Raw genomic sequence first — 22,461 nt, forward strand, 5'->3', positions numbered from 1 at the left:
CAACTAGGGCATATACTCATGCCAATATACAAAGTTTAGTCTCCATAAATCACTGAAACAGCACACACACACACACACACACACACACGTTGTTTTTGGTCATTTATGAGAACTCTCTATAGATGTAATGTGTTTTATATCCATGCCATTATACAAATTTTTGTCCCCATAACTTACTAAAACCAACACACACACACGTACACACACACACGCAGGTTTAGTGGTTTATAAGGACTCTCTATAGGGGTAATGTATTATATACAATGCAAACTTTTTTTATTATACTGCTTCTTTAGTCCTCATGAATCACTAAAACCAGCACACACATGCATACTGGTTTTAGTGGTTTATGAGGACTTTCCATAGGCACAATGTATTTTCTACAGTAAAAAAACATGTAAATATGCCCTCAACACCTAGCTCATACCTATGCCTTTATACAAATTTCAGTCCCCATAAACCACTGAAACCAACACACACAAACACACATTGGTTTTAGTGGTTTATAAGGACTCTCTATAGGGGTAATGTACTTTATACAGTAAAAACATTTTTATTATACTGCTTACTTAGTCCTCATGAATCACTGAACCCAGCACACGAACTGACAAATTAGTTTTGAGGGTTTATGAGGACTCTACATAGGTGTAATGTTTTTTATACAAAAAAAAAACAAACTCTTGTATATGCCCTCAACACCTAGGTCATACCTATGCCATTATACAATTTTTTGTCCTCATGAACCACTGAAACCAATCCACACACACACAAACATACAGGTCATGTTCAAACGCATCTAGACAGGTAGACAGACTAATGCACCACACCTCAGTTTGCACAGGACATCAGAGCGGCGTTGAAGACTCTGAATTAATCTGAATTGATCTAGAAGGTTCTTTCTTTCCAATCTGCTGACGCCCACACTCTGTGCCACTGCCCACCCACCACTCAAGGTCTAGTGTGTGCACATGTGCAGTATAGGGTCTGTTATAGGATGGTGTTGAGGGAGGCCAGCTGCCGTTTCTCCCTGCTGAATTATTGAGCGTAGAGACTCTCTTTGTGTGACGTCCAGAGAAAGCAGGAGCGCGTGCTATGTGCATGCATGTTCACATGCTACATGTGCATGAATAATGCAGCACGGAGGATCAGATAAGTGAGCCGTAGACCTTGGTCAGGACAATGGTGTTTTTAATTTGAGGTTGGAATGAGAATGAAGTGGTGAGGGGTAGAAGTGCAGGGTGGACCGTTCTGTTATATTATATGGCTGGGTAACTAAGTTCAATACTTTTAGACGCCAACCAAATTACTGTAGAGTATCGAAAATAGTATCAAATCAGTATACCAAAAATGGAGCACACTGAATACTACATGAATAATGCAGCCAAAATTGCGTACCAAATTTCGATACCTAAAATAGAGCACTCTGAATACTACATGATTAATGAAGCCAAAAAATTTTTTTTTTTACCAAATTTCGATACCTAAAATAGAGCACTCTGAATACTACATGAATAACGAAGCCAAATTTTTTTTAACCAAATTTCAATACCTAAAATAGAGTACTCTGATTACTACAAGTACCAAATTTCGATACCTAAAATAGAGCACTCTGATTACTACATGAATGATGCAGCCATAATTACCAAAATTTTGTACCAAATTTCGATACCTAAAATGGAGTACTCCGATTACTACATGAATAATGAAGCCAAAATTATTTTACCAAATTTCGATACCTAAAATAGAGCACTCTGATTACTACATGAATAATGCAGCCATAATTACCAATATTTTGTACCAAATTTCGATACCTAAAATAGAGCACTCTGAATACTATATGAATAATGAAGCCAAAATGTTTTTACCAAATTTCAATATCTAAAATATAGCACTCGGAATACTATATGAATAATGCAGCCAAAATACGTACCAAATTTCGATACTTAAAATAGAGCACTCTGATTGCTACTCGTACCAAATTTCGATACCTAAAATAGAGTACTCTATTTACTACACGTACCAAATTTCGATACCTAAAATATAGCACTCTGATTTGTGGCCCTCGCCTTAATTTGAAAGTCTAATGCTAGTGCGGCCCACGAGTTTGATATGTTTAGCACTTAACAGTGTTGTGTGCAGAGCTGAATGAACCCACCAATCACAGTGTGGTATATGGCTCTTGGCGGCGGGACATCCGCTGGGCTTGATGCAGGCAGAGAAACAATTCTCAGTGAAAGTTGCAGCAGCACTGCCATGGAGTGTTTCCTTCCGTGCCTGCTGGCTGCCTCTTTTTTTATTGTGCACAAGCGGACATTCGTCCCAGCGTGCTTCATTCACAACACTTCAAGAAAGTGTTTATTAACATTATTTGACATTATTAATATAGAAATGTATATAAATCAGTGCTTTGAGCAGGATCTTGCCCGATTCTGTTCTGGGAAATGTCAGATATTTGTATTATTTTTTACAGTATTTATTTTAATTGATACGGCATTAACTTGTGCGCAGTGAATACCTTTATGTGTGTGTGTGTGTGTATGTGTGTGTGTGTGTGTGTGTGTGTGTGTGTGTGTGTGTGTGTGTGTGTGTGTGTGTGTGTGTGTGTGTGTGTGTGTGTGTGTGTGTGTGTGTGTGTGTGTGTGTGTGTGTGTGTGTGTGTGTGTGTGAGAGAGAGAGTGAGTGTGAGTGCAGCGAATGCTGTGTGTATTGTGTGTGCGCACAGTTAAAGCAAAATCACTCTCATTGGTTGATGGTTATTGTTTTGCGCGCAGTGAGCAGAAAAGAAATCAAAGTGATGCGTACGCGGCGGGATAAAAGAAAAATAAGGAAGTCAAAGCAGCCTAATGTAGTCATCTGCAGTCACACTTCGACACCTGTCCATCAGCAATAAGAGTCATGGTGAGTCATAATTATTATTATTATTATTATTACTATTTATTACCGATTGATTTATTTTCTTGTTCATTTTTAATTTTGTTTAATTTTTTATCTTCTCAAATCTCTTAATTAAATTTTTTTTTTTACACAAAATAAGATGGAAAAAAATGTAAATTAATAATTAATTATATAATTAATTTCTTGTGGAAAACCTGCGGGCCAGCTTCACCAAGACTCCAGGTCAATTAAGTTTAAGACCCCTGCTTTACATGATTGATTAATTTTTACAAAAAATATTTACAGAAGGGGAAGTGGATGTTATATTTATAAATAGGCAGAAATGCTGTTGATTAAAAAAATATGTTGGAAGAAATGGACTTTAAAATATGTGGCTAAGAAATAACTTTTGTAGCAAGCAAAAATCTAATTCTAATAGACCAACGGGACCATTACAAAAATCAAAAAGTGTTTAAATTTCATTTATAAGGGTCTTAAAATAGTCTTAAAGCCTTAATTTTTACTTGATATAACCTGCAGAAACCCGGATATAATCATAGTTCATCTGTAGTTATACCATAGTGTCCTTCCCTCCAAAAATCGAATGTTATTTCTGTTGCTTTCAAAATTGGGATGAAATGTGGTCAGCGTCTGATCTCTGGCAACTCAAGAAGACGAATGTTCCTCCTCTCTGTCTCCTTCTGTGTCTCTTTCTGTCCTTCTGAAGTGGAAACCTGTGCCTGTGCTTTAGATCTCTCTGCATGCTCTGCGCTGAATGCCTGCGACTGACTGACGGGCCGCTGTTGGGATGGGGTTTGTAGCACCCCCTGGCTGCGCTCAGTGACATCACAGTTTGCCCTGGATCCAGGAGCACATGCTCTCTTTCTTAAGGCCTATAACTGCATGAGCACTAAGCACACAGCATGAGTCGACTAACTTTAGGTCAGATGTTATTTTTTGACAGTCCCTCAGACGCTTTGATCATGTGACCCCTAACAGGAGGGGCATTACCTGCTTATGTGTAGGATGCTTATATGGCTGCCGCCGTGGAAACCGGTCTGATGTTCTGTGACTGACCTTACTTTGACCTTTCTGGTTCGGTGGGTGCCTTCCATGACCTGTGCTGGAGAGGTGTAAATGGGAAACCAACATGAATGCTTTACATTATTTTCTTTTATGTACCATTTGTTATAAGATGTCAAATAAGTCTCTGATGTCCCTAGAGTGTGTTTGTGAAGTTTCAGCTCAGGTTATCACACAAATAAGGATTTATAAGTCTTTGAAGCTGCCCCTTTTAGGCTTTTAATCCAAATCATGCGATTTTGGTGACTGTCGCTTTAAATTCAAATGAGATTGTTCTTTTTTTCAAAAGAGGGCGGAGCTACGAATGCCTATGTGTCAGCATAACGGCAGATTCTTCTTAGTCTTTGACTTTATCTTACCGAACTCTAATGGCGGACAGCTGCTTCTCACTCAGGGCTGTATATGCTAATGAGGGAGAGATCATCATTAATGGGCGGGGCTTTTCACACGGAGAATGTCAATCAAAGTGTTTCTGGAGACCTTTTATGAAGTGTGATTATAAAGAATAGAATTATGTCATTTTTACCATTACAGGCTGGTTGTATTCGCACATTGTTGCCACACAACTGTGTTTAAACCCCTTATAATAGTTCTTTTTGCATAATAGGTCCCCTTTAAATCTGTCATTTCATTGAAAATTAAAAGTATGTGATCATTTAGTCGTCTATATGTCATAAACCTATTTTTATTATTATTATTTTTTTAGAAAACTATATTCTAAACAATGCGCATGCTGTTACTCGTCATATCATCACAGTGAGATTTAGCGAAATTGCGCAATAATATCCTCAAGAATAGTCCATGTGCATTACTGTTCATGTCTTTTGAAGCCTGATGTGTTTGTTTTGAACCAAGCAAAAGTTTAGTTTAATTTTTGTGAATTTAAAAAAAAGAAATTTAACCAATGTTTTAATCAAACGCTGATCATTTTTGACCTTTTGTCTTGTGGTGGTGTTGGAGACCGTACAAAACAGACAAAACGAGGGGGGTGATGGGTGTGAAATATGGGAATTACAGGAAAATTGCAACCTGTAGACTCCCCTAGTATGAATGCCAGCAAAATATACATAGGCCCAGTCAGCATGAATGGTCAGATATCGTCCGTTTTACCCCATTTTGTAAATACATGTGATGTCGCAACATGCGATAAAAGATTTATGTTGCATGTTAAAACAAGTTTTTGTCTTAATAATCTGCAGCAGTGTTGCGCAAAACTAATATTTTAGAAACCGTTTCTTGTTCCGTAACATTGCAGCTAAACAACACCATGAACTACTATAGCAATGATCACCTCAGGTACTGATTATGTGCGTTATTCAGTGTTTAATGCTACCAATGTGAGTTTGACCACCATTTTAGTCCATGTGCAAAGTCTGATGTGTTTGTGTTGCACAAAAATTTTAGTTTGATATTATTCATGATTTTTCACCATATTTTAATCAAACTCTGACCATTTTTGACATTTTGCCTTTTGGTGGTGTTGGAGACTACAAAACGAACAAAACGGGAGTGGTAATGGATGTAAAATATGGAAATTTCAGGAAAAATGCAACCGATTGACTCCCCTAGTATGAATGCTGACAAAATATCATAAGCCCAAGTCAGCATTAATGGTCAGATATCAACCCTTTTTACGCCATTTTGTTAATACACGATGCCGCATCATGCTATTTTTTGCGTGTTATAATTCGTTTTTTTTCCTAATCATCTGCAACAGCAATGCATAAAACTAATATTTTAGGAATATTTTAGTTTCTATTTCTGTGACGTCACTGCAAAACAACACCATAAATGTCTATGACAATGATCACCTCAGTTACTGATTAAGTGCGTTATTCAGTGTTAAATGCTACTAATGTGAGTTTGACCACCATTTTAGTCCATGTGCATGACTTTTCAATCTTGATGTGTTTTGTGTTGAACCAAGCAAAAGTTTAGTTTGATCTTTTTCATGATCTTTCACCAATGTTTCCATCAAACTTGAACCATTTTTGACCTTTTGCCTTTTGGTGGTGTTGGAGACTGTACAAAACGAACAAAACAGAAGGGATTATGGATGTGAAATATGGGAATTACAGGAAAAATTAAACTGGTAGACTCCCCAAGTATGAATGCCGGCATAATATGCATAAGCCCAGTCAGCATGAATGGTCAGATATTGTGCGTTTTCACCATTTTGTAAAGACATGCGATGCCGCATCATGCTATCTTTTGCATGGTATAATTAGTTTTTTTCCTAATCATCTGCGACAGTGATGCGCAAAACTAATATTTTAGAAATATTTTAGTTTCTATTTCTTTGACGTCACTGCAAAACAACACCATAAACGTCTATGACAATGTTCTCCTTAGGTACTGATTATGTGACTTTGACCACCATTTTAGTCCATGTGCATGTCTTTTAAAGCCTGATATGTTTGTGTTGCAAGAAAACAGCATGTTTTACTATAGTTTTTAGAGATAGGGCGCCACCATTTTGGAATATTGCTGTGTCTGATGTCACGGGGTTGGTTTCATTCCCTCAGCTGAACAGATACATTGATAGTTATGGACTAAACACGTAGACTGCAAAACCTAATTTCACGCAATGCATGAAGTTGTGGACGTGGAGGACAAATACAACCATCAGATGTGTGTCTAATATATAAAAATATATTTATTCTATTTTTCAAAATTAGGCTTTGCAGTCTCCGTGCATCACTTACACTTTAACAATGTTAAATGTATAGTAATTAGATTATAATCCTTACCATTTCATCAGGATTGCAGTGGCTTGTATTTAAATATTTCTGTCCTGTCGTGTAATGTTTGGTGCAGACAGCCAATTTGCTTGTAGCTGGAATCTTGTTCACTTTACATATATTTAGGACACATTGTTAGGCTGTATGGTATGGTCGGAGACTGGTTTTCTGAAACACACCAATCTGAATGAGGAGTGTTTTCAATCTAAAACGCACTACTGTAAACACAGCCTCAAACTTCACACACGCACACTCAGACTACTCTCTGAAATCTGAGCTCTGGCATTAATGAAGCAGAACTGCTGATAAATTGTAACAACGTTTGTTAAATTACAGCTCAGCAGAACAGCTGACGTTACTCACACAATGCATTGTTTGGATCAAACACAAAGAACTGCCATTTCTCAGTTCAGCCCGTGTAGTTGGTATAAAGCTCCCTGTGTATTTGGGAAACTGGTTCCTGTGAAGTGCTTCCAAAAAGTCCCACAGAGACACAGAGCAGTCTTACTTCCAGCACTGCCTTCGTACTGCAGAGGAAGGAGAGAAGCTGAAGACATGTACCAGAGAATTAAAGGGATAGTTCACCTAAAAATGGAAAATTCGGTCTTGAATTACTCACTTTGTACTCGTTTCAAACATGTATGAGTTGCTTTCTTCTGTTGAACACAAAATAAGTTACTTTAAAAAAATGAGGTAAACTTTTTATACAGCTTTTCCTTCAGCTAACGTTTCAATGGGTCTAAAGGCTATTAAAAGAGTGACTTTTAAGCTGTGATTAGACTGCAGTGAAACATCTTTAAAGAATTCCTGAAGAACATAGGGGTGAAGCTCAGGAATTTGCCCAGCCCCTTGCATAGGCTTGTTTGCTAGTGCCATTGGACACAGACCAAAAAAAAACTGCTGTACTCCTCATGTGTCTGCGCTTGCTCTCTCTATCCTTTTCACATAAACCGCGGCACTGAAGATTAATCAAGCTGTCTTCTCAAGAAAGGAGCCACAATTGAAATGATTGTAACCTTTAAATGAAAGTTAAATACAGAGGAGTGTGTGAGTGTTGCCACTGACATACACACTACAGCTTTGTTCACTCGATAGAGTCATTCTCAATGAGAGCAATTTGGAGCATTAGAGATGCTTGAAATAATTTGACCAATCAGGAAAAGCTGTAGGCGGGGCAAAAATCTCAGTGCAATTGTAACTGCTATGTGATATAATGCCTTATATGGCATATCTGGTTTCTCTCTCTCTCTCTGTTATGGATTTTTGAGCTCCTATTCACAAAACATTTTAAAGCTTAACTTGCCGATTAAGGGTAAAAACATAAATAACCGGCGCGTCTACATTTTGAGCTTTTTTTTTTGAGAATTTCACAAAGCATTTTAGCTCTAAACCTTGCTCATAAAACAGTAAAACATTTGAAAGTATAGTAGAGAGGACTCCTAAACCTCGAAGACCAAGGGACTATCCTAAAACTCAGTCCTTAAAACTAACCTTAAAGTCTGTTTTTAGCTGAATATTTCTTATTTACTGAGAAAAATGGCAGCTATGGCATGTGTGTAGCGTGGAAAGCCTAATGTTAAGTAAATTAAAAGCACATTTTTAATTTAGGTTAGTTTTATTGTATTTTTATTTCATTTTTTTATAATAATTTCTGTGTTTTGTTATCAATTTTTTGTGAATTTTACTCTCTGGTATTGGTATACAGTAGCTGTTAATCAAATGACAAAATTGTGTCAAACTATCAAGCATTAAATGACTAAATTACTTTAAAATTGTAACACTTTAAAGCAGTGCTCACCAAACTTGTTCCTGGAGGGCCGGTGTCCTGCAGATTTTACCTCCAACCCTAATCAAACACACCTGAGCAAGCTAATCAAGGTCTTACTAGGTATACTTGAAGTATTCAGGCAGGTGTGTTGAGGCAAGTTGGAGCTAAACCCTGCAGGGACACCGGACCTCCAGGACAGAGATTGGTGACCCCTGCTTTAAAGGAACAGTTCACCAAAAAAATTCACCAAAAGTTTACCATTCATTTGTTTCAAACTTTTATGAGTTTCTTCTGTACTGAAAGGAAACCTGCAACCATAAACTTCTATGATATTAAATTAAAAAAACTTCTCATTCAAGTTTTATTTGAAAGTATTCTTCAGACTATAATCGTACAACCAAAATTTATAATTGTTGCATCTATAATTGTTATGCAGTTCAAAACATAGGATATGAATGAGTCTGAATGTAAAAGAAGCCTACTTTAGCAATGCACTGCTTTTGTTTTGCTCTGAAATACAACATATGAATGTTTGTTTAAAAAAAAAAAAACGTCTATTGTACAATGCTCTGATATTATGTAGTTTCAAAATACAATATATTAACATTTTAATGTAGAAAAAGCCAACGTGGGTGTCTTCAGGAGCAAAAAATACAGCATATGCGCTCTTATGCAGTTGTGTTATCACTCATAAAGCAAGTCAAATCCCTCCGGCCCTTCGTTTGGGATGCTTTTTATGACTAACTAATTATATAGCCCTGCCTTACAGGTTTACAGCATTCTTCAAAATACATTATTTTGCTTTCATTAAACTCATGAATGTTTGAAACCACTTGAAGGAGAGTAAATAGTGAGCAAATTTTCCATTTTTTTTTTGGGTGAAGTGTCCTTTTAAAGTACACATGAAATCAAAACTAATCATATTGATTTTCTTAGCTCACATTGCAAGTTTTGTGCTGAACAATTCATCTGTGCATGTCATTAAGAAAAAAAAAAGTTGGCTCTTATAATCTCAATTTTGAAATCTGAAAGTGCTGTTTGTTTTGAGTTAAATTTTCAGATTAGGTCTGTCTGACATATTGGGCGTGGCTAACATACTTAACCACGCCCCTCCAGTTGTCAGCTTTGACAACAAACAGAAATGGTGAGGAGGAGGAGGAGGAGTCTGTTTGGTTGTAATAACTCTCCTCAAACCCTTTCCCAGATCTTTCTGAATGAAATGCCTACTTTACTACATCCCATCAGCTCGCAGTAGAAAAAAAACAAGCCACACCCACTGTTTTCTCATTTAGTATTCTGTTTCTCACAATATGAAAAAAAACAGCTTCCAGCTCATGCGGACTTTAAAGGCTGTTCAGCATGTTGCATTATGTGTAATACATGTTGTCGGTGCAAATGTTATTTGTAATACAATGTTTATGTTGCGGTTGCGGCTGATTAATATCATATAAGAGGCATTTGAGTAAGCTAATTAGCAAAGTGCTCCAAACTGCTATTCAGCTCTTTCAGCTCAACATACTGATGCAAGATCAGCTGAATCAACTCTTTCCGCATTTACTCTCTCTTAAAAACATGGACAGTTTACTGCTAATGTCTTCATTAATTTGTTTCGGTGTCATATCGTGTCATCACCTGCTTTTAATTAAGAGTTTCATCAACCAGTTCTCCTAAAATTTCCTGGTCACAATGAACAGCTTGTCTCAGCAGACATAACCTTCAGAGAGCGAGCATGCTTTGTAGCTTGAAATCAGACTGCCGTTTTGTAGGAAAACCAAGAAAATTAATTATAATATAAATTAAAATAATAATTTTGGCATCAGGTTTGTCTAGATTTAACACAAACATAAAAAAACACACAGAAAATGCTGGGTTCCACACATCATGTTGTTCCAACACAGTTAATTTGGCCATAATGACCAGTGTTACATTTGGAGGACAAAGGGGAAAGCTTACAAGTCTAGGAGCACCATCCCAACTGTGAAGTATGGGGGCGGCAGCATCATGTTGTGGGGCTGTTGTGCTGTAGGAGGGACTGGTCCACTTCACAGCATAGATGGCATCATGAAGAAAGAACATTATGTAGAAATACTGAAGCAACATCTCAACACATCAGCCAGGAAATTTAAACTTGGCCACAAATGGGTCTTCCAAATAGACCATGACCCTAAGCATACTGCCAAATGAGTTAAAATGTGCTTTAAGCTCAGCAGAGTGAATGTTTTGGAGTGGCCATCATAAAGCCCTGATCTCAATCCTATAGAAAATTTGTGGGCAGATTTGAAAAAGCTTGTGCGAGCAAGACAGCCTACAAATCTGACTCAGTTACACCAATTCTGTCAGGAGGAACGGGCCAAAATGTCTGCAAACTATTGTGAGAAGCTTGTGGAAGAATACCCAAAACATTTGACTAAAGTTGTAAAGTTTAAAAGCAAAGCTAAAAAAAAAAATACCAAAGAAGTGTGTGTAAACTTTTGACTGTCTAGAAATGAATCAAAAATTCTCCCGAAAAAAATTCTCTTATTGTTCTGGCATTTAGCAAATGTAAATCATTTAGGTAATCCTAACAGATCTAAAATAGTAAACATTTAAGTATGATTTACCATCAGACATGGTTATGTTCCTTTTTTAGTGTGTATGAAAACTTCTGGTTTCAACTAAATAATACTATTTATAAATTATACTACAAGGTTATGGGTTAAAAATGAGTTAAAACACTAATTTAAGAAAATAAATATCAACCAATTAAATGAAAAATAAAAATAATGTCTGTAATCTGTCTATCATCTTTAAGTTCTAATTGTGTACCTAATTGATACCAAATTCTATTTTAATGTTGATGTTGTAGTGTATTGCTTGCTTGTGTGTTTGACATCCATACTACCATAATGCTGCATAAGACTGCATCTCTAAAGTGTCTCTGAAGGTGACAGTAGGGACACAGTGAGCCTGAAGCCTCTTAGTCTATATACACACACACACAGAAACACACACACACACAAACACACACACTTGCTTTTGTCAGCTTCTACTGCCACACCTGCGAGCTGCTTTAACAGATTCCAACTCCGAGCAGCTTCAGAGATGCTACAAAAATAACCTTGACCCCAGCCTACACACTTTACCCTGTTGTCAAATTAGCACTTTATAAACTGCAGCAAATCACAAACTTGTGCTTGACTTTTACAAGTAATCTAATCAGTGTTTTTGAGATGATGTTTATATGCAGTGGCTTAGTGGTTAGCACTGTCGCCTCACCGCAAGAAGGTTGCTGGTTCGAGTCCCGGCTAGGTCAGTTGGCATTTCTGAGTGGAGTTTGCATGTTTTCCCCGTGTTGGCGTGGGTGTCATCTGGGTGCTCCGGTTTCCCCCACGTTCCAAAGACGTGGTATAGGTGAATTTAATAAACTAAATTGGCCATAGTGTATGTGTGTGTGTGAATGAGTGTGTATGGATGTTTCCCAGTACTGGGTTGCAGCTGGAAGGGCATCCACTGTGTAAAACATATGCTGGATAAACAGTGGTTCATTCCGCTGTGGTGACAAAGAGACTAAACTGAAGAATAATGAATGAATGGTCCAAAGTGTACTTTTGTTTAGTGTATGTTTCCATCCACACATTTCTATACGCGCTTTGGAAAATCGCATAAAAAATGCTTGATGGAAGAGTAGATTTAAAAAATACACATTAAAAAAAACCTATGCGCAGGATAAAACTTTCTATCTTATAAGAGAAAAAAATGTGCATGAACTATGATAAAAAAACACTTTTACTGAATAAATTCCAGTATGTGCATCAAAAAAAAAAAAAAAAAAAAAACGATTGTTCATATTGTCTGTGAAGTGAGACATATACACAGATTTTTGCCTTTCACTTTTGTCAGTTGGTGAAGTTTGTTCCTCACCACTGGCTTACGTGGTTTGGACTTGTGGAGCTGCGCATTGATGGATTTGCTCTTCAGTGTTTGGACTTTCAGCAGTGAAAATTAAACCACACTGAACTGAACTTGAACTCAATTCAGTTAAATTTCCCAGAACTTTTATGTTAAGCTTCTATGACACAATTTGGGTTGGATGATGTAGACCAATTTGGCATCGTACGATGTCTAATTTGAAACATCATGATGGCATCGGCGTCGTAGGGTGGGGGTGGTTGTTGTTGTTGTTAAATATCAATTAATTCATAACAAATTAAATAATTGTTGCCTACCTTTTTCACTACCTGACCCACATGATCTTTGCTTTACACATAACCAAACCATAAATAAATAGTTAGGAAACCACCTAATACTCAGTAAGTACTGCATTTGAATTTAAACGTACTACTCAGCCGTTAGAAAAGTATGTTCTATACAGTTTGAATGTGAAAAGTATGAATGGAATTCGGACGTACTACATCCGCCATTTTGTCATGATCACATGACCTACCTGCGTCAGTTGCGTCGCTTTACTCCCATTTATGTATTCGCTCGCGGGGCATCATGGGATGCGCACTCCAGAATCTCTCCGGAAGTAGTAAGTCATCCGGGTACTTCTCGCCTGCTGATTTTCGAATTCTAAGAATTCGAACATACTACTCGGCTCGTATACTGATTTTAGCGTACCATATAGTATGGAAGTATGCCGTTTCGAATGCAGCCTATGTAAAATTTAACACAGCTCATGAAAAGACCGTTATTGCTACTAGGATGACATGCAAACAATAAGTTATATACCAATATAAATGTGGGGCGGGGCGATGGATTGCGATGCCGGCTCAGCATTGTGAAGTTTGTCGGTCATCGGCACAACCCTAGACACAAGTTACATTGTAAAAGAGCTATAGAAATGAGGAATAATTGAATTGAATCAGTTATTTATTGAGAAATTTGCAATAGCTAGAGCAAGCTGTTTAAATAAGTATTAACACTAAAAATAGAATCAATAGCAGCAGCAGCTCAATGATCGGCAAACAAACGCAGCTAATAGGAGTTTTAGAGAGAAAATGATTTCCTTTTTTTGGCTCTGGTAAAGATTTAGGCATGTGTCGTGTTATCAGATTGTGTTAATGTTGTCATAAATGGTAAAAACAGTATGTGCGGGATGCTTCATAAATGTGTGAGCTCGCATGGTGTGATAAAAGAGCTGGGGGATAGTTCTGTATATGTGTTTGTGTGGCCTGATTGTGTAATGGTCAGGTTGTTTTAATGCATTTTTTCTTCCTCTTACACACTGATGGGATCCACCCCAGACTGAGGTAACACAGTACAGCAACAGCAACTTTGTTGTGTAGTATATGTGTGTGTTTGTGTTTACGTCCACACACGAGGGTCCCAATGAGTGTCTTTTAAATGTCTTTTTGTCAAAAACAGGTTGAAACTGTTTATTTAAACAGTTTTTGCGTAAAATGCAAACCAGTTTACTGCAGAAATGTCAAACGCAGTGTCATCTGTTGATTTGTGAAATCAGTGATTTTAGCACTGTTTTTTTCTAGAACTACGTGAGCTGCCTGTATAAAGGTTTTTATCACATGATATTTGGTTTTAGATCACATTCAAGTCTCTTTATTCAAGCATTTGAACAGAGTTGAATTCAGAGTTATTAGCCCTCTTAAATTATTAGCTCCACTGTATATTTTCCTCTCAATTTCTGTTTAACAGAAATATTTCTTCAGCACATTTTTGTGCTAGTTTTAATAACTAATTTCTAATACTACTAATACTAATCTTTGCCATAATGACAGCACATAATATTTGACTAGGTATTTTTCAAGATACTGATATTCAGCTTAAAGTTTGGGCCCTATAATACACCCGGCACAATAAAGCGCAAGACGTGTTTGGCACAGACTGTTGATATTTTTAGTGCAGTAGACCAGCGCAACCCAAATTTTCACTATTTGCGCCACGTTATTTATATGGCAAATCCATTTGGCCTCTTTGTTAAGGTGTGTTAAGGCGCAATGTTGGCGTGTTGCTATTTTGAGGAACTGAAATAGACGGCGCCATTGACCAACTAAAAGCTGCTCTAAAGTCCAGCGTTAAGGCTGATTTATACTTCTGCATCAAGCGCACACGTGTTGTTTTGTGTTTACCTCATGGTTAAAGTTGTTGCACGTCCGCGGGTTCCGCCTCAAAATGAGCGAATTTAAGCCACTTTTACATTAAGGAAGCGTTCAAAAAAAAAACACCAGCGAAGAAACTTGACACAGAGAAACATAAATACCTACTGCCCGCTAGCATTTCGGAAGTGTTATTGCAGAGCAACAGAAACATCGCGCATAAGTATAAATTCACAGCAACGCGCGTTGCATGCGCCGTGGGTCACGCCGGTCACTTGACGTACAAATGGGTCGTGCGCCTATGCAAATCAAAACGCTTACACATTGCTTAATACACACAGAATCTACAGCAACACACAAATATCTTTACATATGAAACATTAAAGGATTAAAATGTTACAAAATTATTTTATATACAAGTATAAAAACCACTGCCTCCATCACCACAAGGAGCTTTTTCAGTTTATTCAAGACAATTTGTGTTGTTTGAAACAAATCTTTGAGCTCAACAAACAAAAATAAATATGTAGGCTAATGGATGTCTTCAGAGAAGTGCGTACAACACTGTTTCCTTATCCATGACAGTGAAAGAGTAAAAGTAAAGTAAAGAGAAAGTATAAGAGGCCGAATGGAGGAGGCTCGTTCTTTATCCTCGCACTTGCAGATGCTCGGTTTACAATTTCCTGCTAGTGAAGCGTTTAGTTTTTCCACTCACAAAGTTCGCCAGGTAAATAGCAACTGACTCTTAAAACACACTCAGTACTCATTAAACATAAGCCTGTAAGACCATGCGCAGGGTGCAGAAAGTATTTTTCCGTCAATAAAATAGCTAAAGTGGATTCGGACACGCCTTTAATGCTTTTGCGCCATGTGCTTTAGACTTTGCGCCTAGATCGTTAAAATAGAGACCTTAAAGGCTTAACTAGGTTAATTAGGTTGTTGTAATTAGGCAAGTCATTGTATAATGATGGTTTGTTCTGTGGACAGTGAAAAAATATGTTGGTTAAGGGGGCTAATAATATTGACCTTTAAATGGTTTTACAAAAATTAAAAACTGCTTTTATTCTAGCCGAAATAAAACAAATAAGACTTTCTCCAGAGGAAAAAAATATTATAGGAAATACTGTGAAAATTTTCCTTGCTCTGTTAAACATCATTTGGGAAATATTTGAAAAAGAATAAAGAAATTCACAGAAGGACGAATAATTTCGACTTCAACTATTGGTATTTGTAGGTAGACAAAGATCTTGATTACAACATAGGATTTTCGGAAATGCTGTTTAGCTTAGTATCCCACTTTACTGAGTCATTTGTGACAGAAACCTCCTTTATTTGAACTTGCCAGTCATCCAAAAATGTACTGTAGTTTTAGACAGCTCACTTGGTTTTGAAACGTGTCCTATCATATGTGCTGTTCAGTAGGTGAAACTAATGAAATATTTGTTTTGGTTTCCTCTTTTGCTTGTGTTATGTTCAACCCTGCCTCATTTGCATGACTCGAATGCATATTGTCCATGTTAGCATGCTAGTGGCCTTATCTTTGCTACTCTATTCAGTGTAATTTAGCTTTTAAACAGGATTCAGATGCTCCATATGATGTTAATAATCCTCTCTTTCTCTGTGGGCACCTGCAGAAGATCTCTCAGGACCGAGAAAAGTTTGCAGACGAGGACAGCATTTTCTACACTCTGGGGGAGTGTGGACTCATCTCTTTCTCCGACTACATCTTCCTCACGACTGTCCTCTCTAGTAAGTTTCTTAGTAAATGTCTTTTTGTTTTCATAGTCAGCATGACAGCATTTTTGGACCAAATACTGCCACCTATAGGCGAAGACTGTAGATTACACAAGACGCGACTCGTATAGTTTTGAATAAGGAGAGGTGTAACGGTCAAAATAGCGAATGAAGCCCTGCCTTCTAGTGCAGGAGCCAATCATTGATCGAGACAGACTGAGGATTCTTTGGGGGAGGGGGGAGACCCAGACGTGAGTTTTTGCAGATTCTGTGTGATTGGAACGCTTAGAATGAAAATAAGTCAACTAACACACATATGTTTAGTTTTATTGGTGATTCAGCCAGAGCATACAGCCCTAAAGGCACTTCAAAGATGGCCACCAAGTGAAATGACTTTCCTTAAAGGGACTTTGCTATAGGTCTGGATGAAAAATTACACAAAAACAAATGAATTCATTACTGGAGTATACATTGAAGTAATCAGACATGTTTGTCAATTGGTAGTTCAATTAGGATTCAAATTAGTGAAATTATAGTGTAGTTACAATAGCTGTGATTTACATCACTATGTCTTAATGCCCATTTTGAAGTATCTGATGAGAAACGATTGATGGAATGGCAAATTTTGAACAAAAATTCCTTGATTTGGGAAAAAAAAATGTTAAGGCTTATTGTGGTGATTTTAGACTTGAGGCGGAGGTGCAAATAAATTTGTAAACTCTGACCTAGTGAACATTACACCAGTGTGACTAATCAAATGTATCCATTATGCTTGCCGCTTTCACTGTTGGTTTCTCAGTTACCAATCTTACATTCAGCTTCTCTAAAAACTTGAGAGAAATGCATTAGGGCTGGGCGATATGACAAAATGCAGTCTGGATAACTTTTTTCCATATTGTACAAAAGCGTTTCCCAACAATTGCTGAAGACACAAAAATTTGAGAGTCCAATAAGTGGCATAAAATATTTTCAGCCGATTTATTTTTTGTGGTGGCCGAAACTATCAAATCTCTAATATCATCACACTTTTAGATTCCCATTGTTGCACATTTCTGCTGTGTGATTGGCTCTTGTAAAAGTCATCAAGTTATCATTGTTATTAGTAGGGGCGGAGTGTTATTTTGTGGGTTATCAATCTCTTTTAGCAAGCTAACAGTAAGAGAGGTGTGGTTTGAACTGTTTGAACTGTTTTTACGAAGCTACTGGTACTACTGAGATTTGGAAATCATTTAAAGTTTTTCATCAAAATCCATCCATCCCAATTCAATCCATCCTAATCCAATCCATCCATCCATCCCAATCCATCCATCCATCATCCATCCCAATCCAATCCATCGATCCATCTATCCCAGTCAAATCCATCCATCTCAGTCCAATCCATCCATCTCAAATCCAATCCATCCCAATCTATCCATCCATTCCAATTCAATTTATACCAATCCATTCATCCATCACAGTCCCAATCCATCCATCCCAATTCAATCCCATCCATCCCAATCCATCCGTCCATCCATCCATCCACCCACCCATCCATCCATCCCAGTCCAATCCATCCATTCATCCATCTCAATCTAATCCATCCATTCATCCATCCATTCCAATCCATCCGTCTATGCCAATATATCCTTCCCAATCCATCCATCCCTCCTTCCCTCCCTCCCAATCCATCCATCAATCCATCCATCCATCCATCCATCCCAATCCATCCATCCCAGTCTCAATCCAATCACATACATACATACATACATACATACATACATACATACATACATACATACATACATGCATACATCCATCCATCCCAATCCATCCATCCCAGTCTCAATCCAATCACATACATCCATCCATCCATCCATCCCAATCCATCCATCCCAGTCTCAATCCAATCACATACATAAATACATGCATACATACATACATACATACATACATACATACAGGCATACATACATACATGCATACATCAATCTCTCCCAATCCTTCCATCCCTCTCAACCAATCCATCCATCCCAATCTTTCCCCCCATCCATCCTAATCTAATCCATCCCAATCCAAGCCATCCATGCCAATCCATTTTATCCCAATCCTGTTTAAACATGCAGAAATAGCCATTATGATTGTCATAAGTCCTTTTTTTCGTTTCTTTGCAGCTCCTCAGAGGAACTTTGAAATTGCCTTCAAGATGTTTGACTTGAACGGAGACGGAGAGGTTGACCTTGAAGAGTTTGAGCAAGTGAGTGAACACAAAAGCCTTGTTCAAACTGTCTGTCCAAATCTGATCCAACTGGAATCAATTTCTACTTAGCAAGTGTCAACAGACAACATGCAAAAAAACATGATTCTTCGCTTCAGTTTTTAGCTGCAATTTTGCATGCCTTGAAATCCTATTCAAATCAAATTTCTCGAAATCTGTTAAAGTGTCACTGCTGTGATTTGATTCCGCAAAGCTTTTCTTTCAGTGTCACTTTCTCATACCAAGTTAAACAAAAAAATCAGTCAGAAGCTGTTGTTGGAAACACGCTGAAAGTCATTGCAGAGACAAGGTTCTTTGTTGTCAAGTGGAGATTCAATTCAAGTGAAAAAGAATGCTGCTAAATCAAATACAATATACTGCTACTAACTGCAGTGCTGTATATGACCTGGCCTTTCACAACATCAGTTCCACTCACACTTTATGGGAGAACAATGTAAAAGGCTTGATATTCAGAAGCATTTCTCACTCATCTGGATTGTTTGATTTAACAACAGTTGCCATGCTGTCATTTAATGATTTATTGATGCTTATCTTTAGTTGCTGTCCCGAAACCTCCAATACATCACAGCCAAATAACACACTGCCCTTATTCTCCGAGAATCCCAGGAGCTAAATACCCTTGATGTCCTTGTGTCCTAGTTTCCAGTCCCTGGACACCTTAACATTTACACCTTCACCCTGAAAAGAGTCCTTGAATTTCTCCCGAGCTCCTGTCTTATTACACAAGACAATACTGTATGTATAATAGTAAATATTGTAATACTGTCTTCACAAGGTCTTTGTCTGACCGATATTCATGTGTCTCACATCAAAACACACATGATTGACTAAAGATTCACTGTAAAATTAAAGGTGAATTAACTTCTCTATAATCATGTGCAAACCATCCAAGGATTAGTCAGGTTGATGCTGCACATGTATGGTTAAGGATATTCTTTGTCACTATGTGGACTGAAATTGAGAGATAGTCAAGCGCTATATACAGGGGTTGGACAATGGTACTGGGTTTAGACCAAAATAATTCATTAGCATGTTGTTGGATCTCGTTTTTCCGGCCAATACAGCATCCATTTGTCTTCGGAATGACAGATACAAGTCCAACACAGTGGCCAGATGGATTTTGAGCCATTCGTGTCCAGGTCACTATGTGATGCTGGTGGTGGAAAAAATTCCTGACTTGCTCCTTCAAAACATCCAAAGTAGCTCAATAATATCTAGATCTGGTGACTTTGCTGGCCATATGAGATGTTCAACTTCACTTTCATGTTCATCATCCACTCTGTCACCAGTTTTGCTGTGTGTTTTGGTGTGTTGTCATCCTGATACATGGCACCACCTTTAGGTTACTATGTTCGCAGGTCCTCCAGAATGGTTTGGTAGTCCTTGGCAGTGACGCACCCATCTAGCACAAGTATTGGGGCTTGGGAATGCCATAATGTTGCAGCCCAAACCATCACTGATCCACCCCCATGCTTCACTCTAGGCATGCAACAGTCTGGGTGGTATTTGTCTTTGGGGCTTCTCCACACCGTAACTCTCTCGCATGTGGGGAAGACAGGGACTCATCAGAGAACAATACACGTTCACATTGTGCACAGCCCAAGATTTTTGCTTGCTTGGAATGTGAAATCAATTAGGATTGGCCACCAGGCTGGTCAAATTTAGCCATGAAACCGCCAACATCAAATTGGCCAGTGTTTAAAGGGCCATGAAACCCCCTCATTTCAGCAGGGTGTTTTCACACCTCTACTTTGGAAAAAGTCAGAAAAGTGGGCGTGTCCAGCTCTGTTTAGGGGGGAGTGTCGAAGGAACTAAAGTAAGATGGTGTGGGAGTGTCTATTTGGGCACGCGCGAGTTTCAGAGTCAAAATACACAAACACACACACAGGAGAAAGTGATTGTGTTTAACCTACGTGGACATCTGTAGTCGAATTATTTGCCAAATTATTAAATGTTGGACTTTAACTGCAGTTTGGCTCTTTCATTCAGGGAATTCATTCATGCCCCTCGCGACAAACGAGATATTTGATTCGAGGAACTGCTGTAAGCGTGTATTTTTCATGCAATGTTTGATACCGCACGGCGAATGAGAGAAAAAAACCCTCCGCATTTCCTGGAAACTTAGATGCACACAGCAGGTAGCGTCAGAAAGCTGCGTGTGTTATTCCGGTCACTAAATGCGGTGAAAATCCTACACGAGGTTAAAGTTTGGTTGTGGTGCTAGCATGTTTACACTCGGTGCAATAGTTTGTTCAATACAAACAAACTGAATAAACAAAGAGCACTGGTCGCTCACTTACCAAATCTGTAGAGACAGGACAATCACCAGCAACTAGAGCCGCGTCTTTATGAAGAGAAGACTACAAGCAATTCCGGATCTCAGCGTTTGCAGATGAGAACAGCTCTCAGGTAAACAATAATCCTCCTTAGACACGTAAGTTATTGTTGTCGCGTGTCGCGTACACTGTTAATCCACTCGTGACTCCAGCTGCGCTCTCACAGAGAGAAAATGAAAACAAAACTTAACTGCAGCAAACTATAAAAGCAACACTTCACGCTTGTTTTGCCAACACAACGTGGCGTCTCTGTCGTCTAAACACTGTGACAATAATGAATATTAATGAAGTTGCACAATGAAGCGCGCTGATTGGTTTGAACCAAGCTTTACTCATGCATTAATGCATCACACTGTAAGACGTAATAAGACACACTCTGGCACAGACGTCCAGTCTGCATGCTGGACAGGCTATTATGTCATGACCGTGACAAAGCTTTAAAAATTCGTTTCAAACCGGAAGTCCGAATTTGCTTGAAATAACGCAAAAACAACCAATTTACACTTTTTAGTGAAATATAGGTGTGCTAATAGTGTTTTTAGCAGTGTGGGACACATATACGACTGTCAACAGCTCAAAACATGTGTTTTGGTGTTTCGTGACCCTTTAAGTTTTATTGTCCAGCCCCTGTATATGTGAAGTTACAAATCACTGAGTTATATACATATAGTTCACCGTACTAGTACCGGGTTGGTCACTTAAATCCCCTTCCTTCCCCATTCTGATGCTCAGTTTGAACTGCAACAGATCGTCTTGACCATGTCTACATGCCTAAATGCATTGAGTTGCTGCCCTGTGATTGGCTGATTAAAAATTCCGTTAACGAGCAGTTGGACAGGTGTACCTAATAAGTGTAATAATAAATAAGTGTATGTTGTTTTTTTTCCAGGTTCAGAGTATCATTCGCTCTCAGACCAGTATGGGGATGAGACACCGAGATCGCTCCACTACAGGAAACACTCTGAAAACCGGCGGCTGCAGCTCAGCTCTCACCACCTACTTTTTCGGGGCTGATCTGAAGGGCAAACTCACTATAAGCAGCTTCCTGGAGTTCCAGAGGAAATTACAGCATGATGTGCTTAAACTGGAGGTAAGGCGTATACGTTGAGGAAGATGGAGAAATGTAGACTTTTTATATGAGGGATGACAGAAAAAAATGAATCGAGGTTGAAAGTTGTCTGCCAAAGTCTCCGCTGGAATCTTAACCTCATGCATAATTTAAAGCTGCAGATTCATTCAGCACAGAATATTGTGTGCTGTCCTGGAAGTAAGGAGGCGTTAATCAGGATTTGGGGTAATGGGATGGAAAAAAAAAGAAAAGATGGAGAACTGTTCAGTAGGTACTTATAAGTAGTGATAAAAAGTGTCAGTTCCTCCTTTTGCTAGTTGCAAAAATAAACTGTAGAAAGAGTAATGTTTCCAATTTGTTAATTTTGAGTAAATATTGTGGGGGGAAAAACTTTTGCTGATATGTTTTCTGAGAGTGACGAATGGCTGTTCAAATCCTCATTGATTTATCCAACTTATTTAAATTGCACACATTTTTTGGAGTCCATCTCCGATAGCGAAACCTCACATTCAGTATTGTTAAGTGTTATTTATTTTTGGTTTGGTTTTGTTTAATTCTGTTTTGTTT

General features: G+C 38.2%; 2 protein-coding genes and 1 long non-coding RNA gene across 4 annotated transcripts in view; 2 read left to right on the plus strand and 1 right to left on the minus strand.

The window, feature by feature from the left end:
• micu1 (mitochondrial calcium uptake 1) overlaps positions 1 to 22,461 on the plus strand; it is a 99,598-nt gene that overhangs the window by 57,605 nt on the left and 19,532 nt on the right. The window contains 3 exon segments of the mRNA NM_001083833.2: positions 16,136 to 16,250; positions 18,386 to 18,468; positions 21,715 to 21,915. Coding sequence (NP_001077302.2) covers positions 16,136 to 16,250; positions 18,386 to 18,468; positions 21,715 to 21,915 — 399 coding nt within the window.
• The window catches only part of abcg2c (ATP-binding cassette, sub-family G (WHITE), member 2c), a 154,961-nt gene that overhangs the window by 16,074 nt on the left and 116,426 nt on the right, over positions 1 to 22,461 (minus strand). For both annotated transcript variants that reach the window (XR_015505358.1, XR_015505359.2), the window contains exon 9: positions 1,786 to 2,033. The gene's annotated coding sequence lies outside the window, so the exon portion shown is untranslated. The remainder of the gene's footprint in view (positions 1 to 1,785; positions 2,034 to 22,461) is intronic.
• LOC141377104 (uncharacterized) lies at positions 7,456 to 12,208 on the plus strand. Its single transcript, XR_015505685.1, has 2 exons — positions 7,456 to 11,256; positions 11,312 to 12,208. It is a non-coding gene; the product is annotated as an uncharacterized LOC141377104 (long non-coding RNA).

Source organism: Danio rerio, chromosome 13, assembly GCF_052040795.2.
Source record: "Danio rerio strain M-AB ecotype USA chromosome 13, GRCz13ab, whole genome shotgun sequence".
In the NCBI taxonomy this organism is placed as follows: Eukaryota; Metazoa; Chordata; class Actinopteri; order Cypriniformes; family Danionidae; genus Danio; species Danio rerio.